Consider the following 19,005-nt stretch of genomic DNA (forward strand, 5'->3'; position numbering starts at 1 on the left):
TCACGTGGGATGATCTGTGTGGTTTCAGGACTAGGTTGATGTTCTGACTTGCTGTGTCCATTCAATTGTAATGAACTTTCCTAAAATTAAAACTAAAATTAGGCAGAGTAGGAGTATGAATACCCCTGAAATTATCCAATGCTCAATCAACGGTGAATCCAGATACAATTCTTTGATTTGTTGAAGGAGTCCTGTTGTATTTTCTTTAGAATACTTTTTTGTTTCTGGCATCACTTCGGGCTCGTTCAGATCTTCAGAGAAGTTGTCGAAGTTGATGAAATAACCAGAGGCAGTTCTGTCAATTGATGGGATTGTTCTTTCAATCTGTCTCTCGGTAGCACTTTCTGATGCCACATTAGTGTAGACTGGTGTTGTATCTTGACGAACTGTTTCAATCTGTGTTTCAAGAGGCACGAGTTCCATGGCATTATTGCATAGTCCTTCATTGTGCACTGCAGGCTGATCGAATGTGATGAGTCTTTCAGTTTGAACCTCTTGGATTGTTGCAAGTTTGGGTATTCTGTTGTTTCTTGGGAGTCCACTGGGCCTACTGTTGATTATAGGCCACATGCTTGTGGTTTTACCAGATCGATAGACACGACTCTGTTCTCCTTTTTACCAGCAAGGGGCGGTAGCACAACTGATCTTGTTCCGGTGACTGCTAAGACAGGTACTGCTTTTCTGTAAGAAGGCCCAAATTCCTTCTTAACCGCGATCTTTTCTCTGACTAGATCCCCAATCTTTGGAATCCAGACAGGCCTTGCTGGGGCTGTTGCGGGTGGTGCCTCGTCAGTGGTACTTGGCTGTTGCTTTAACTTTATGTTGCTTAATGATTTTCTTGTTTCATTCAGTTCCTGTAAAACAGCCAAACGATCCTTTACATCAAAGTGCTTTGTTTCTTCTTGTACCACTGACATCTGACTATCGAGGTCCTGAACGCGCATTCTAATTCCGAACAATAGTTCGTATGGGCTGAAACCTTTTAGAGAATTTCTTGGCATGTTGTTAAGACTAGTCTGGACACTTATTAAATGTTTGACCCACCCAGCGCCTGAACCTAATACCTTCGCTGTTATAGATTGCTTTATGTCACGGTTTTTTCTTTCTACCACACTATTCCCTTCGGGATGCGACGGACAAGAATACCGCAACCCAATTCCCATGCTGGCCATGGCCTCCTTATAGGCTCGAGAGCTGAAAGCAGGACCCTGGTCAGAATGGAACGTGGTAATTGCGTATGTGCCGATAAAGACTCGCAAATCTTTTATAACCGTTCTAGCGTCAGCCGAGCGCTGGGGGCCTCATTTTTTAAGTGCTTTTCGTCTTAACTAATTAATAGGACGCAGGTTGGGGTGCGGGCAGCGTCACGCTCTTTCTGACTGGTAGCCGGTAGCAAGGTTCGCTACTGCGATCCCTATTGCAGTTTTCACAGTTGTTTGCATATATTTGGTGTTCTACACTCATTCCCGGCCACCAGTATACTGATTGTAATTCAGTCAGAGAAACCTTAATTGTTTGGTGTCTCAGACCCAAACCCATATGTGCGTCTGCTATTAAAAATATTCTCCTGTTCGTGTTTGGAATTACTCTATCCCCCACTCCAGGGATTCGAGCAAAAGGAACGGAGTTTGCATCGATTATGTATGCATAATTGAGTGGATAGTTTACGGGTAGTGCTGCACAGTCGCCTTTTACGGTCGTTTTTACTGCCAGCATGGTTCCCCGTCTATGTACTTATCTGTACGCTTTTTTGTGGCTACGGAAGCCGGGTTAGTTGCTTCCTCGGTGGCTGGATTAGCCAATGAATTCCCTGCAACGTGAACGCCATCACGTTGAAGACTCTGTGCGTGAATCACGTGAGTCTTTTGTAGTTCTTTACTTAAAAGAGCTACCTCGTTCCAGAGCTTTTTATGCTTTATTGTGGCACCTGTGTCATCTTTGTAATTGTTTTCGATCCAACTCTGCAGTTTATTGTTGTAAGAGTTGACGCAAAAATGAGAATCGCACACTATAAGTGTGGGGAATTCGCGTTCTGCATTTTCGAGCGCCATCTTTAAACATCTGATTTCAGTTCTTTGAGCCGAACAGTACTTTACTGGTTCAGTTTTTGTTATTTTCGGTTTGATTTTACCGCACAGCCAACGACATTTAATGATCGCACATGCTGCATCGTAGGATTTTCTCTCTACGTTGAAATGCTGTACAGAGCTATCTGTATAGATTATACAGGCATATAGTGGGAGAGGCAGAATTTCGATTGGCAGAGGATATTCTTCTTCATACTCTAAATCATTCAGTTCTTCGTATTGCGGGGCGAAATAGTATTTCACGTCTTCCGCTCCTAGAGAATCTATGCACTGTATCCATTTCGGATCCAGTGACACTGTAGGCAGGTTTACTGGGCTGAATAGCGCTTCGAAGGCGGATTCCGCTGTGAGGATGTTAATCATTTTGCCGTGTGCTAGTTCTCGTTCATTTGCTAATGCGATTTGCACTGCGTTCACAGTTCTTTCTGTGTGACTGAATGTTTTTTCTGCTTGTGTGTACAAGTGAGATTTAATTGAAATTGGTACCTTTTCTCCCTCATTAGAGGTTAGGTATGTGAATCCGCATCTTCCTGGGATGACTCGGATTACAAGATCGATCGTGTTGTCACGTGTATCTAATTTTGTTTTTGCTAACATGTCTGTTTGCAGTGATCTCAAAATTTCTGTGTGTTTTTGAGTCCAATTGATTTGTTTAAAATCAGGTTTTATTAGTTCGTAGAGAGGTTTAACCCTCTCTGCGTAATTTAGGATGTAAGTTCTTCCGAAATTCAGAAAACCTAGAATGGATTGTAAATTCTTCAGCGTTTTTGGAGCTTGGAGTACAGCGCACTTCTCTAAGAAGTTGTCCGCTAGGCTTTTCCCTTCACTTGATAATTCGTACCCTAAAAATAGTACTGTCAGATGGGCAATTCGGGACTTTTTAAAGTTGAATTTGTAACCCTCTGCTGCGAACCCAAGTATGATGGTGTTCACTCTTTTCAAGTGAGTATCCAAGTCGTCGTCTGTGAGATAAATATCATCTACGTAAGATAATGCTTCATCATCATAGATTTGTAGTAACTCTGTTACCCTAGCTGAGAATAGTCCTGGGCTGTTCTTGAACCCCTGTGGGAGTCGACAGAATTTTTTCTGCGACCCAAATGCGGAGAAAGCGGTCAAATATCTGCTTTCTGGTGCAATGTTTTGACAAAAGAAACCGTTAGATATGTCTAATGTCGTTTTATATTTTTTCCTAACTATGTTATTCATTAGGGCTGCACTATGCGAGTTTTGTACTGCAAAAGTTTTGCAACATGTATTAAGATGTCTGTAGTCCAAAACTAGACGATATGAATTGTCTGGCTTGGAGACAGGAAACAAAGGATTGTTCATTTGAGAGGTGCATGTTTCAATCACCACCTGGTACTCAAGTTGATCTAAGATCTCCCTGACCTGTTTTTTAGCTTCTTGCTTTATGGGATACTGCCGTTGGGCAGTTGGTTCACTTTTTAGTTGGATTTTGTGAGGAGGAGAGTCCTCATCCCATCCTACATGATTTTTATATAATGCAGGTGCCTGGGCTACTGCCCATTTCCGTGCATATGTATATTTTTTATGAATCGGTATGTGATTCGAGAAGGCAGGCATAATTACTTCTTCGCCACGAGGGCACTCCCTGACAAACTCCGGGGGCCAATCTTTTTCAGCTAACAGAATATCATAGCCTTTTGAGAGCTTATCCCAAAATAGACCCTTAATTTTCCTAGTCTTATCACCCTCCATACGCAATGTTATTTCGTATATTTTATGGGGCTCGCTAAGTCTGGTGTCGGCAGTTTCAACCTGAATGTATTCATTCGTGTCCACTGTCTCCAGATGACTCATCAAGTTCTTGCGCGCTATACTGATTTCTGCTGCACTGTCCAACATTGTCAATGCCCACTCCCCGTTTTTCAACTGTGTCCTCAGTATTCTCGGCATGGTTGATTACTCTAATACTGGCTACCTTCTTTTTAGGAAATTGAGATTTTTTACTCTGAGCAGGTTCCTTGTCTTTGGACTTGGTGTGCTCTCCTGGGTCTGACCGTCCTCTTCTTTCCGAATTCTGTGGAAAAGATCGAGAGGGACGTGTATCAATACTTTGATATCTATCAGGTTTTTTCAGATTATCCCTATTTCTAAGGTTATATCTTTTCTCAGAGGGCTCCCTCTGGGGAGACTGGCGCTCTCGAGTCGGAGTTCTTTCCCTCCGTCGAGGAGACCTTCCTCTGGTCTGGAAAACTTTTTCCTTGGGAGTGGATTGTTTATTCCCATCCCAGCTCTTTTTAGGAGTGTTTAAATTATTTTTAATAAATAATTTTTCAGGATTTTCAAGCAGTTGGGGCTTAACTGGTTTTCCACCCAAGCTGTCTCTACCTAATTCTTCATAGCATTTTTCTATGATTTTTGCAAGCTCAACAGGATCTTTTATATCTGTTTCCCTCAACTTCTGGCGAATCGCCACAGATGCTGCTTCTCCCTTTATGTTGGCTAATAATATAGCCGTGACCTGCTTGAAGTCTTTTAGTAATTTCATACCTAGATTTAAAGCGGGCTCTGGACCGAATTCATTTTGAATCTGTTTTAGCACTTCTGGTATTACCGCCATAGACGGCACACCGTGTGTTTTTGTGTAAATGGAAGCAAAGACTGTACCCCAAGTGTCGCAGTCCTCCACGTGTGGTGCGATTCCCATAGGAAGGCAGATGGTCAAGATTCTGTGTTTCTCAATAGGGGTAGTATCAGGAAATACTGCCTCTATTTGAGTGATTTTCTGTGCTAACCAGAAAGGAATTTGTTCCCGTTTTACGGGTGTTTTACCAAGACATGACTGTATGTTCTGTAGTGTAATTTTATTTGTGTTTCCCTGATGAGGGGTCAGCTGGTGTGAATTAACAGCTGGCTGGACTGTTGCAGTCCGCATTACATATTGGACTAATTGCCTATGTATTTTTATTAATGTGTTTAGCTGTACTAACAGCTCTTCTCTTGACATTCTTGCAAAGTCAGGATGTGGTGTGTAGCTGGCTAGAACCGGCCACGTTGCTCCTGGTCTACCTAGTGGACCGAGCCTAGTTATGTGATTATTGTGTTTTAGGGCGCCATTAAACCAGAGCAGGTGCTCTTGAAATTTAAGTGGGATTTCAATCTCCTCGAAAGGAGCGTACTCTCCCGGAGGTTCCTCTATTTTGTAATAGTGAAACTCTTGTGTTGCAGCGTTTGCCGCTGGAAAGTTTATCCTGGAATAGAATACCTCTGTCTGCCGATACTCGTGAGCCTCTATCACGAAAATTACTGTACCACCCTGAGGTGTCAGTCCGTTTTCTATAAGTTTTAAAGTTATAGATCTTCTTAAGTGAACCGGGATGATAATAGCATCCGGGTCTGCTTGTTCAGGACCTTGCTGAGTCGCGTCTACTGCGGCCCCAGAGGTTCCGTTTTCTACTGACATTTTAAAAAATGCAGGTTTGCAGAGTAGGTTTCAAGGAGACAAAGATTAGGTGCACAATATTTTGGAACACTGTATCCTTCAACATTGAATAAACCAGAGCTTTACATAGGAATCTCTTCCTACTAAGGTCGGGCGGATTTTAACCTTTCACCCACTCCAGACGTCTATTGGAGTTTTTACGGGAGAAAGGGGTCTGTGAAATATGCACGACTGAGTTACTCTATAAGTCTTACGTTAGTTTATCGCCTTACCAAACGTTGGGCGCCATGTAGTGTAGTTCCTAGTTTCCCACTAGGCCCTGCGCATTGGAATAACATAAACAGTAGTATCGACGTGGAACTGCAGATATTCCAGGCCTCCACTGACTATGCTAAACTTAATTAGGTTGTGTTACCAACTAGCTCAGAGGTCACTGGAAACTTTCTTCTCTGCATAGGAAGTGATCAGCTTCCTTGGCACAGACAAGAAGGGATTCAGTTTTCCAACAACCGTGCAACATGACAACTTTGCTCCTCAGATCAAGAGTCAATCTCTAGGGTCGTGTGAAACAATAGACATGTATTTCACTCAGTCAGTCTAGTGCAGTTTACTTTCACGAGATGTAGAGAATAGAGAGACGGGCGTGTATCAATAAAGGTTAACATTTATTGAACAGTCTTTCTTCTCGTACAAGAGAAATGTATTGCCACAATTGCAATAACTGTTATTATAAAAAGTACGTACAGTAAGATAAGTATTGCGAAATAGAACTGTAAAAGCATTGGTATGGTTTCTTAGCCATACAATGGTTTAAAAGTAATAAAACATATATACAGTCATATATACATTAGGCTAACATACTCAACTGGTGCTTCTAACTAAGCCTACCCCAGTGTGCCTGACCTAAGCCTAACACGTGAAAAGGGGAGTAAGTAAGTAGCTTAAGTTAAGTTGGTTTTGCCAAGGTTTGTTTCAAGAATTCTCGTCTAAGGGTTTAGTCAACACCATACCTCTGAATAGAATGATGGAGGATTGGTATCTCCTTCAGGGGTCTCTCTCGATATCCCAGTCACCCGCGAGGGTAAACCGGAAGCGCCGGGACTGGATTTCTCTGCACGAGAAAGGCAGCGGCTCTCTTCAGCGCGTCGAGGAAGGAGGGGGGACAGCGTCCGCGGGCAGCTGGAATCTGCTGGATGTCTTCGCAGAGGACGGCTGTTCAGCTCCTTAAGCGTACTGCACCATAGGTCGCGCTTTGGCGGCGATAATGGTAATCAGCAGCTTCACCACCACAGGATAGCAGGCTGCAGCGACAGAGTGCTAGATTTACCAACACAGGGTCATGCAGGCAGCTGGCATCAGCAACAGGCAACGAACATTGCTTAAGGCAACGTTGGTAATATTTATACCTGACAGGTGCCGGGTTTGACGCAAGTTTGCTGGACATAAGACGTCAATTAAAGATGTCACTAGGAAGTGACAGTTATCAGTTGCTCATTAGAGTTCCATTACTAATCAAAACATAGCAAGCGGGGATTTCCAGGTTTGCTAAGTTTTTATCTTGTTGAAGAACTCGGAGTGTTATCTAGGAATATCAGATAGTGACTGCTGCTCTGTCATTGCACTAATTGGTCGCAAAGGAAGTAGCAGAGAGTCATGCTGGAATGTGGCTCTGTTCGTGTGAGGCCAGAGATGACTTTTCAGAAAATCGCACTTGAACGGTTATGCCAATATAGGGAATAAATGGATTTATAGCCGAATAGGGGCATAAGGTCACAGTATCGATCAGGAACCTAGATAAGCACGCAACATGCTGGTCCGTTGAAGGCTCTGTTGTTAAGTCGAACAGCCAGGTCTTGAGGTCCTTCCTGAATTAAAGCAGTGACGGTCTTTGCTGCGAGGTAGGAGAAGGATCATCAGGAGATGCCTCACAATGACCAATGGATTTGAATGGGAGACAGTTCCTCCTTGGAACATGTACTGAGATCTTATCGTGATGAACCTGTGTTAAACCTAACAATGCTGAAGAATGTCGACACCTGCTTAAAGTCGAGAGACAAGGACATGGACTTTAGTTTTTACTACAATACAACATTTTTTTTTATTTAAAAAAAAAAAATACAACAATTTTTATAGTTTTGGGTTGAACCCAGTGATGAGGGTTGACCTCAGGAAGCTTAACATCTAGTTCACCTGCTATTCTGATGCGTCTCACTATTGAGACAAAGCAAAATATCAAATTCTTTTCAAACATCTTAAATAATCTAGTTCACAAGTTGACATCGGTAAGGTCTACCTGATGTCACATAACATTTTGATGGTCGTTTTGCACCTGATACTTCCAGTCAAGTGCCTCTTGTTTTTCTGGGATCTTATCCTAGTTTTGGTCAGAAAGATGCCCAATCCCTTTAAGGCCACACCATCCAGCGACTTGAACTCCTCCCTAAGGAGACCTTCCTAAATGTTGTCCCAATTAATCATTTTACTTGTATCCGCAAGGTGCTCACTGAGCCTCACCTGAACGAGGAAATGTATTTCCCACATTTGTCCCTCATCAGCAGGCATTCTTTGCTTTGGAAACAATGCAAAACCTCAAAGTCCGGTGGGCCTTAGGTTCTTCTACTTGACTAGAACCCGCCCCAGCTCTGCATTCTTCAAGCCAACGTCTGTGTGACCTCATGAGGCCAGCCCAGTTGGGGGTAATGCTGCCATTAAGATTTAGATCATCTCCCAATGCTATAATGTACATGGAAGAGGCCTGTCATCCAGTGTGTTAGCCTCCTACCTGGAGCCCCTAGGCCTCTGTGGGATCCTGCATGCACATACCTGTCACAGAAATATATTGGGTGGCCACATGGGATGTCTAACCTAGAAGCAATCTGCAGGCATTATTTGCTTGAGGCTTTCTCCGGAGTGATACAATATGTACCTGCTCGCTTGGGCGTGAGCTGTTGAGTTCTGCTCCTCCCTTTCTATTCCAGATGCTGTGGAATCTACCCGCAGTTTGATAAAGGGAGAGAGCCAGGACGTGGAAGCAGAATTAAGCTACCCTTATTGTGACTCGTAATATATGGGCTTTCTTCCATTATCAACAGCTTCCCCTAGATCCCTCAGACACCAGACGGAAACAAAACACTGACTCTGTAGTGTCTTAATAAGGGGAGTGATGAGGATGTGCACATGGGAATGGGCAATACAAAGGTCTGTGAAACTGCTGCACATGGGAATGGTCAATACAAAGGTCTATGAAACTGCTGTTGAAAAAGATACTTGTCCGCCATTAGGTGGAACTTGTACCTAAAGATTGTTAGTGGGAGGGATCCTATGGGTCACCATAACTTTATAAGCAGTGAGAGATCCCACCACCAGGCAGAAATATGCAGTACTTATCAATGCTATAACTATGCCTATGATGCAGAAATAGGATTACAAGTAACTTTTCTTTCTTGGATTTTTCTGGAATGGGCTGAGATATCCTTCTTAGGATTAAAGGTAACATTCTGTCTTGGCTGTGACAAAGGTTATAATATTCTTGTTTTTTGGACTGCACTGTTACCGGTCTTATTGTCGCTCTGAACAGTTTGAACACAACTCTGCCGGCTCTGAAGGGCATTGTGGAGCCACAGAGAAGTTCCAGTAATAATGACTTTTAACCGGTCTCGTTATCAACCACTAATTGTTGGATAGATTGACTGTGGACGATACAGTGCGGGTGAGTGTGGTGTGCCAGGGACATGAAACGAGGCAACTACGAACATGTTTCCCAGCTTGTAGCAATAACATATATAGTAAAGTATGTGATGCATAACTTTTGCCTTGCAGTTACGTAATACCAACAGTGCTCATGTACATCCTTCTCTAGGATTTGTCCGATTGTGACGACCAAGGTCAGCACAGCACGTGCCATCCGCCAGGGCGTGAAGGAAAGCTTCGTGGACCGCTGCGGACCTCTTGGAATCCAACTGTGCACCAAATACAGGTGAGCAAAAGGGGTGGGGTTTAGCAGAACCAACTAGAGGATGGAGAGCATGGGCGTGCCGAAGGGATCAAAATGCACAGATTTAACAAGAGGGGGTGAGCTGCATCTGCTCATTTCTTCCAGCGACACATAGCTCGGCCTATTATTGGGCGCATTTCGTTGTAAACCATGCAGCTATTGCCTCCTCCCCTGTTGAACCCTTCCCATACATGGCAGAGTGCATTACTCAGGACGAGTGTATTCCAGTAAGGATGCATGGGTCTAGTCCAGAAAGGGCTGTCTGGGTGGCTGAGAGAATGGTTGAAGGTATTCCTGTTACATCAGTCTAGATGCCAAACTATACCCTGCCCTATTGAAATAGGAAAGAAAAGCACCTAACATCTATATCTGTTGATTAAGAAGTTTACTAATTGCAATGTTCAGAAACCTGCCCTCCTCCCAACTTCTTGAATTCTTAATTAAACCCTTCCTTCCCAAACCAGTAATATTTTAGCCCCAAAATCACTCTCACTTGCTTGAAGAATACAGCAATTCATGAACTGCAAAGTTTAACTCTTGCAAAACAAACATCCATCTTTTACCCATAGGAAGGGTGGATTGAGCAGTCAGAGTAAGCAGCAATCCTCACTCTAAACGAGAAAAGGAAGCAGTTTTGATGGACCTGCTGGGCCCTCCTATGCTACTTTGGACACCCGGAGTTGTGGCACACAACTCCAATCACTCCAGGAAGTCCTTGCTCTTTCCCTCCCTGTCTAATGGATTGATAGCCTCAACTAGCGTCCACTGTTTGTTTTGTTGTGCAGATGAAGTTTCAGGCAGTCCATGCCTGAGCCAAAGAACAGTAGAAGTCCTCTTGTGACTGAACTCTTGATTGTGAAACCAGGAAACCCTAGATTCTCCCACAAATGTTTATTAGTTAAAACAGCCACGTGAAATCTACAGAGGATGGAAACATTACAACAACCAACACTACCAAAATGCTGAAATATTACTATGACCAAACAGAGTGCCAAATTAATGAAAGAATTATATGCACGTTTTATCAGGATTCTCATTTTTCTCTTCCAGTCCCACCTGCCACCATTGCTCATAAAATGAGAGTAGCCAGTGTCAATGATTGCAATACTAAGGGGCAGATTTATCAATACTTTGCGCTGGTGCAGCCGATGAGAAGCTTAGATGCAAAGACCCTAAAACTCAGAGGAATGGAGTCTGACTGAGGCACACCACAGGGGATCCATTGCAGTGTTCCCAAGGAGGTGCAAACGCCATTGCAAGTACTTGAAGATAAAGATGGTTTGGAGGCCCTACTTTGTTTATTTGTTGTATTTCCAGCGTCTTCGTTTACATCCAGGAGTTGAAGTACATAAATAAAGTATGACAACGGTGATCCTGAGTGCTGTGGTGGCGGGTCAAAAATGTGGCTAAAAAGAACAAAATATTCTTTAAGTTTGTTGGTTTATTTTCACCTTAAGCCAACTGCGTATAACATAATGCACGTTTTAAATGGAAAGTAATGTGAATTAAACTAATCATTTGTAATGCTCTCTACATCATGAACCCTCGATTGGTTAATGCAGTCACTTCACTGCAGATGTATGCTTGTGAGACCAGAGAGTTACAAAATTGAAACCTAGTTGGTGCAGTGCAGAATAGTGACATGTGTATTTATAGTGCTATGATGTCCCTGCTTGTAACAGAAAGCACTGTGAATATGTAAGTCATACAGTTGTATTACATACAGTATAAGATTGGCTACCACAAAATTATTTGGTGTTTAAATTAAAAGTACTTCCACAGAATACATTTCAGTAATAGGTAATTAGACTGCACCTAGTGCACACATTATCTAAGACCATTAAAAGGATGCTTTCCAAAACTCAACACCCTTATATAATTTCTCAAAAAGAATACAGCTTTGTCACCATGAAGATTAAGTCACTCTATTAATTAAATCCTATACTCACTTTACATGTAAAAATTAACAAATTTCACACATTTACATTTCTCTCAAGCAGCAGCTGACCTGATGAGAAAACCTGTGTTCGAGGCATGTGGGCTGCTGAATTCATATCTTACCATAGATCGCCGCCTAGTGTCGGGTCCGGATGATTGCACCTTGTTGTCCTGGAAGAGTCTTCGAAGTATCACAAGATAGGTGACTCCTCCCCTGGACTACAGTGCGCATGGGCATCTTCTCCATCCTCAGATTGTTTTTTCCGCCATTGGGTTCGGATGTTATTCCTCTACTCCAACTTCGGAACCGAAACTAAACTACTGTCTACGGCCAAAAGGCCTTCTACTTCGACGGTATTGTTCTTGTTTGGTACTTCTTGACCCTTGACTCGACCAAACTTTCCATCTCGATCCGGTTGTCGACGCGGGCCGTTGGGCCTTTCGACGCCATGTGGGCCTGCTGTCGATGGAAAGGAGCCCGTTCAACAGGTGCCCACAATGCCACTCCAAATTCCCGCATACTGACAAACATACAGTATGCAACAAGTGCTTATCACCGGAACACAACGAAGAAAATTGCACAGCGTGTGCCCAATTCCATTTGAAGAAGACCATCCGAAATCGACGGGTCGCTAGGGAAGAGATGCAGCGACCGGCACCAGAACCGGAAAACATCTTCGATGATGAACACGACCTCCCAGAAGCGACGGACTCGGATCTAGAAATCGTCACTGTTGAGGACCAGTCAGACTCCGATGACCAAATAACGCCGGGGCAAACAGTGAGTACCCAGCCCCTGACACCGCTTATCCCAAAAGATAAGGCTCCGGTGGAAGCATCGCCTAAAGGCCTTAGCCGAGATCGACAAGCTCCTTCAGAAGCCCCGCCTTCCGGCTCGGCTCCGAAGCCAAAAACCAGGCCTTCTGATAGCCCAGGACCGAGCACCATTCTCCCCAAAAAAGTTGTCGACTCCAAGAGTGTTGTCGAACCGAGGAAGATTGTCCAACCGAGGGTCGTCGAACCGAAGAAGGTGATTGAACCAAAGAAGGTCGCCCAACCCAAAAAGGTTATCGAGTCGAAAGCTATCGAGCCAAAGAGGAGCCTATAACCAAAACGGGTCGTCGATCCAAAAAGAACACCTGACCCAAAACAGGCCGTCGATCCTAAAAAGAGTGTTGATCAACAAAAGCAGGATCACACCACAAAGCCCGTCGAGCCGAAAAAAGCCATCGAGCATAAAAAACGTATCGAACCAAAAGCTCTGGTCGATCCGAAACAGGTCGTCGACCCAAACAAAGTCGCCGAACCGAAAAAGACTGTTAAACCAACAAAGGACGTCGAACCAAAGAAGGTTACCGACCCCAAAGCAACAGTTGAGCTGAAAAAATACTCCACAACCAAAGGCCCTCGAGCCAAAAGGTCACAAACAAGTCAGTAAGCCAAAAACATCAGCGCCAAAGCCACGGACAGTTGAGGAAGAACTCTTCCATCCTGATCCAGTAACTGAGGAACAATCTAAACTGTATATAGACCCTGAAACAGGACACGTTACAGTTTATCACCGGAAAAAGAGACCACTGGACACGGACACTCCTTCCCCTGTTCCTCCAAAGAAAAAAGACTTCGGGACATCTCCCTCAAGGCCTTTTACTCCTCCTCCTTTCTATCCTAAAATGCCTTTTGTGCCCTACTCTCCTACAAATTCAGATTATAATGATGGGGATAACTTGGGGGAAGATCCTCAGCATGATTTTAATGCACCAGAGGATCCTCATGCACAGGATGACACATGGGAGGACCAGAATGATCCATATGACACACAACCCATCCCAGACACTTCCCCATACCCTACAAAGCTGTCGCCTACTGAGGCCAACTATTGTTTTTAACCAACTGCTAGATAGGGCAGCAAAATACCACAAGGTCGACATACATACTGACCAATAGAAGAAGATTTTCTATTTGACACTTTTCCTACCTCTGAGAAAAACGTCAGGACACTTCCTATGTTAAAAGGGGTACTAAAACACGCGCCAGACATATTCAAAGATCCAGCCAGAGCACGTGTACTCAATCCCAGGATTGAGAAGAAATATAAGGCGGCCCCTACAGACCCTACTTATGTTAAATCCCAGTTGCCTTAAGACTCACTAGTAGTCGCAAACGCTCGAAAGAGAGCTAACTCACAAACAACAGGAGATGCTTCCCCTCCTGACAAAGAGTTTAAAATATTAGAAGCCTCAGGCAAGAGAGTAGCCTCAAAAGCTGCTATTTCATGGAGGATTGAGAACACACAAGCTCTACTAGCATGCTATGATAGAGCACATTACGATCAACTTGAAGGTTTACTGCAACACTTGCCAGAACCTTTCAAAGCTCAGGCTAACAACCACATACAGGAAGGAAAATGTATAACTAATGCTTCCATTAAATGTGCGCTTGACGCAGCTGACACATCAGCCAAGTCCATTAATACTAGCGTATTACTACGCAGACACGCGTGGCTACGTATCTCTGGTTTTAAAAACGAGGTGCAATCCACCATCCTCAACCAACCAGTTAACCAAGACTTCCTGTTTGGCCCGGGAGTAGATACCATCTTAGACAAAATGAAAAAAGATACCGAAACTGCTAAATCTATGGGCGCACTGCAGTTTCAACAACATAGAGGTTCCTTTCGTTGCTCCTCTTACAGAGGCTCCGCAAGAGGCAACACATCACAGTTCCAACAGAGGAGGTTATAGGGGCAACAATAAAAAGGGCAGAGGACGTGGCGGCAATAACACCAGAGGCTCCACTGCCGCAAAACAGTGACTTCATCACACTGCCTTGAGACAATCTAACACCAGTCGGAGGCAGAGTCAAACAATTCCTACCAGTCTGGAACTCCATTACCACATACAGGTAGGTGAGACAAATAATCCAGTATGGTTATTGCCTGGAACTCACTTCTACTCCTCCCAACATACCACCCAAACACAGTCCTATGTCTAAAGAACACATCACATTGTTACAGCAAGAGGTCGGGTCCATGTTACAAAAAGGTGCAATAGAACAAGTCCCTTTTCAACACCAAGGAACAGGGGTATACTCTCTATACTTCCTAATTCCCAAAAAGGATGGATCCCTCAGACCCATACTAGACCTCATGCCGCTAAATCAATACATACTCTCAGGGCATTTCCATATGATTACTCTACAACAAGTACTCCTGTTACTCCAGCAGGGCGACTTCCTTGCTACATTAGACCTCAAAGATGCATATTTTCACATACCTATACATCCAGCTCACAGGAAATATCTCAGGTTCACAAAAGGTCAACATTATCAATTCAAAGTTCTCCCCTTCGGGGTGACTACAGCCCCAAGAGTTTTCACAAAATGTTTAGCGGTAATAGCAGCACACCTCAGAAGGCAACAGATCCACGTGTTTCCATACCTGGACGATTGGCTCATAAAAGCCAACTCGTACACGCAGTGTGCAAGCCATACGTCTCAGACACTCCAGCTGCTGCACAGTCTGGGTTTTTCCATCAATTACCCAAAATCACATCTACAGCCCTCCCACATACAGCAATATCTGGGGGCTACAATAGATACCTCAGTAGCAAAGGCATATCCAAATCCAGCCAGGATAGCCAACATGCAGACTCTCATTCAAAGGTTTCAGCCACAACACTCTTTGCCAGCTCGAGTGTTAATGCAGCTCATAGGCATGATGACCTCCTGCATATTCATTGCCCCTCATTCCCGACTTAAAATGCGTCCACTGCAAGAATGCCTAGCACGGCAGTGGAACCAGGCTCAAGGACAACTAAAAGACCTAGTGTTGGTAGACAGTCACGCTTACAACTCTCTGCAGTGGTGGAACCCACAAAACCTTTCCAAGGGGCGACTGTTCCAAGAGCCGGTTCCACAAGTAGTACTAACAGCAGACGCATCACTGACAGGTTGGGGAGCCTGCTTACTTCAATACACAGTCCAAGGGCTCTGGACAATCAAACAAAATACACTGCATATCAAGCACTTAGAGTTGCTAGCAATATTTCTGGCACTAAAAGCATTCCAGAAATACCTGCACAACAAGGCTGTGTTGATCCGGACAGACAACATGACAGCCATGTATTACATCCAGAAACAAGGAGGGACACACTCTCCACAGCTGTCTCACCTAGCACAGAGCATATGGAGGTGGGCAATTCCCAAAAACATTCTTCTCCTAGCAGAACACCTGCCAGGGAAAGACAATCAAATCGCGAATCTGTTAAGCAGACACAGCCAACTGCTACACGAATGGGAGATTCACCCTCAAGTTCTCCATTCTTCCAAAAATGGGGGCATCCAGAGATAGATCTGTTTACCACAAACAAAAACTCAAAATGCCAGTACTTTTCCGCCAGGTTCCCACATCCTTTGTCACAGGGCAATGCGATATGGATGAACTGGTCAGGCAGATTTGCGTACGCTTTTCCACCAGCCCCACAGATTCCGCTGGTGGCAAGCAAGCTACGCCAGCAGTCACTCACAATGATCCTGGTTGCTCCCACATGGGCAAGACAGCCATGGTACACAACGTTCCTAGAACTTTCAGTAGTTCCCCACCAAAGACTGCGCCTCTCGCCCCATCTTTTACCTCAGAACCATGGGGAAATCAGGCACCCAGATCCCAATCAGATGAACCCAGCGATCTGGCTCCTGAAGTCTTAGAGTTCGGATACCTTAACTTGCCTCCTGATTGCATGAACATTATCAAGGAGGCAAGACGGCCAACTACTAGAACATGCTATGCAGCTAAATGGAAAAGATTTGTAATTTATTGCAACAATAATCAAATCAATCCATTAGATGCTTCCATCCAAAACATTATCTGTTACCTCTTGCATCTTCAAAGATGCAATCTAGCATACTCTTCTATAAGGCTACGTCTTGCTGCTATAGCAGCATATCTCCAGAACAGCTTTTATGAAAGGTCTTAAAAGGATAATCCCTCCAAAGCACCCACCTTCACCAGTCTGGAACTTTCATGTAGTACTTACCAGACTTATGGGACCTCCTTTCGAATCACTCCATTCATGTGAATTACAATTTCTAACATGGAAGGTGGCATTCTTAATTGCCATTACCTCCCTCAGGCGAGTGAGTGAGCTACAGGCACTATCCATTCAAGAACCCTTCATGCAAATGCATGCGAATAAGGTAGTACTTCGGACTAACCCTAAGTTTATACCTAAAGTCATATCCACTTTCCATTTCAATCAATTAAAAGAATTGCCAGTTTTCTTTCAAAACCCACAGTCAGTAGCTGAAAGAGCTCTACACACACTAGATGTAAGGAGAGCTCTGCTATATTATGTTGACAGGACTAAATCATTTAGGAAAACAAAGCAACTGTTTGTTGCTTTTTCACCACAACATAAAGGTAATCCCATCTCAAAATCAGGAATAGCCAGGTGATAATTAAATGCATTCAAATATGCTATCAAACAGCTAAACGCACTCTAACAGTTCCCCCAAAAGCACACTCTATGCGTAAAATGGGGGCATCCATGGCTTTCCTAGGGAATATTCCCCTTGAAGACATATGTAGGGCAGCTACATGGTCTACCATACACACTTTCACCAAACACTATTGTGTAAACGTGCAAACAAAGCAGCAAGCTGCTGTAGGCCAGGCTGTCCTTAAAACTCTTTTTCAGACTGCTGCAGCTGGCACAGGTGACCACCGCTAGAGGAGATACTGCCATACAGTCTATGCTAAGATATGAATTCAGCAGCCCACATGCCTCGAACGGAAAATGCTACTTACCAGTATGCATCTGTTTTTGGCATGTAGGGCTGCTGACATTCATATCGCCCACCCTCCTCCCTGGTGCCTGTTGCAGCTGCAGGATTCTCTTTTGCATGGCTAAATCTTACTTTACTATACTCCATCTTTGCCATAATGGCGAAAAACAATCTGAGGATGGAGATGAGGCCCATGCGCACTGTAGTCCAGGGGAGGAGTCATCTATCTTGTGATACTTCGAAGACTCTTCCAGGACAACAAGGTGCAATCATCCGGACCCAACACAAGGTGGCGATCTATGCTAAGATATGAATGTCAGCAGCCCTACATGCCAAGAACAGATGCATACTGGTAAGTAGCATTTACCTTCTTCTTTAGTTCTCTATCCCTCCATTGTGTTTACATTAGACCGCCTTCCCCTTTCACTTTCACCCAGAGGCCCTTAGAGGTCTCCACCAACTATTCAGAGATTATTGTATTTAAGTATGGGAACTGTTTATGTTTATGTATATGTATAATTAAAAAAGCACAGGAACCAGCGTTCCCATACACCCCGCTTACTTTAACCACTATTCACATGCAGATGTCCTTTCAGGTGATTTAAGGGGGTGACAGGGATGAGACCAGCAGGGTCCTATTAAGACGTAGAGCCCTGGTCATCAGGACCCCTGGGGTCTCAGAGTAATGGCCCAGGAGGAAAGTGGAAAGGAGCGTGCTCCATGGTTAGCATCAAAGATATGGCCAAAAGGAGGGGGCGCTATATGGTGGCTAATAGTTTCATTTACGAATGGACATAAAAAGCTTCCTCACAGAGACGCCCTGAGGAAGGTGGATATGTAGGCTTATTTAAGTCACTACCATTACTGCAGCAGGTATAGTGGCACTGAGGCAATGATGTGAGGGACACTGCACCCCAAATATGGCTATTTTACTAGCAAAAATGGGCGTTGTGGCGCATTTTCTTGCTAGTGTTAGGGTCCCGATCACTCTTGTTGCACAGGGAACAAGTCCCAAACACCAGAAGGGTGAGATATGGGTATTTTCTTTTCAGATACTGCTTTAATGTTCTTAAACACTACACCCCAAGAACACACTACTCAAATTAGAATTGGGTATTAAACCAAAATTCGGGTTATTCTCTAGCTGGTTAAGGGGGCTGAAAGAGGATTTATGGACAGGGTGTTCAAACTGTTCATAGGACTGGCACAGGTTCTGTCAAAGGAGACAGGACCAACAGTTTGCACCCAGAGATGATTGCAACACATCTGGATTCTGTGTATTAGACAAACGTGCACTCAGGCATCTGGGGCACCCGCTGAACAAGCACACAAAAGCAACAGTTTAGGTGGCATCAATGTCACTAATTTAACAGCCTTAACACATGGAGATTAGGCCTTGGGACAATGGTTCAAACAGTCTAGGCTTCAGCTTGCCCAGACCCACATAATGTAAGGCACGCTCAAGGATCTAGAGGGTATGGTGAAACCCTTTTTTCCTCCGAAGCCCAGGAAAGAAAGCACGACAGTAGTGAAAGGAGTTCATGTTGCAATGCAACCAGTAGGCCGCAGACTCAAACTCACACTACAGGGAAGTAGGGTAGATGTAGATGATACTTCTATGCTGGGCTAATAAAACAACTCACCAGAAGATTACAGACCATCCAGAACTCAGCAGCCAGACTCACCCTCAAACTCCCACATCACGTTGCACCTTAAAGAGCTCCACTCGCACCCGATATACAAACTTGCTCAGTTCAAACTCCTCACACACAAGTGCAAAGCACTTCACGACT

The 19,005-nt window shown here is 44.1% G+C and overlaps 1 protein-coding gene across 1 annotated transcript in view; it reads left to right on the forward strand.

Annotated features, from left to right (window-relative positions):
• Positions 1–19,005, forward strand: part of LOC147724854 (uncharacterized) — a 183,911-nt gene that overhangs the window by 152,507 nt on the left and 12,399 nt on the right. Inside the window, exon 20 of the mRNA XM_086918119.1 lies at positions 9,356–9,472. Coding sequence (XP_086774245.1) covers positions 9,356–9,472 — 117 coding nt within the window. The remainder of the gene's footprint in view (positions 1–9,355; positions 9,473–19,005) is intronic.

The sequence above is a fragment of the Lissotriton vulgaris genome, chromosome 4_1 (assembly GCF_964263255.1).
Source record: "Lissotriton vulgaris chromosome 4_1, aLisVul1.2, whole genome shotgun sequence".
In the NCBI taxonomy this organism is placed as follows: Eukaryota; Metazoa; Chordata; class Amphibia; order Caudata; family Salamandridae; genus Lissotriton; species Lissotriton vulgaris.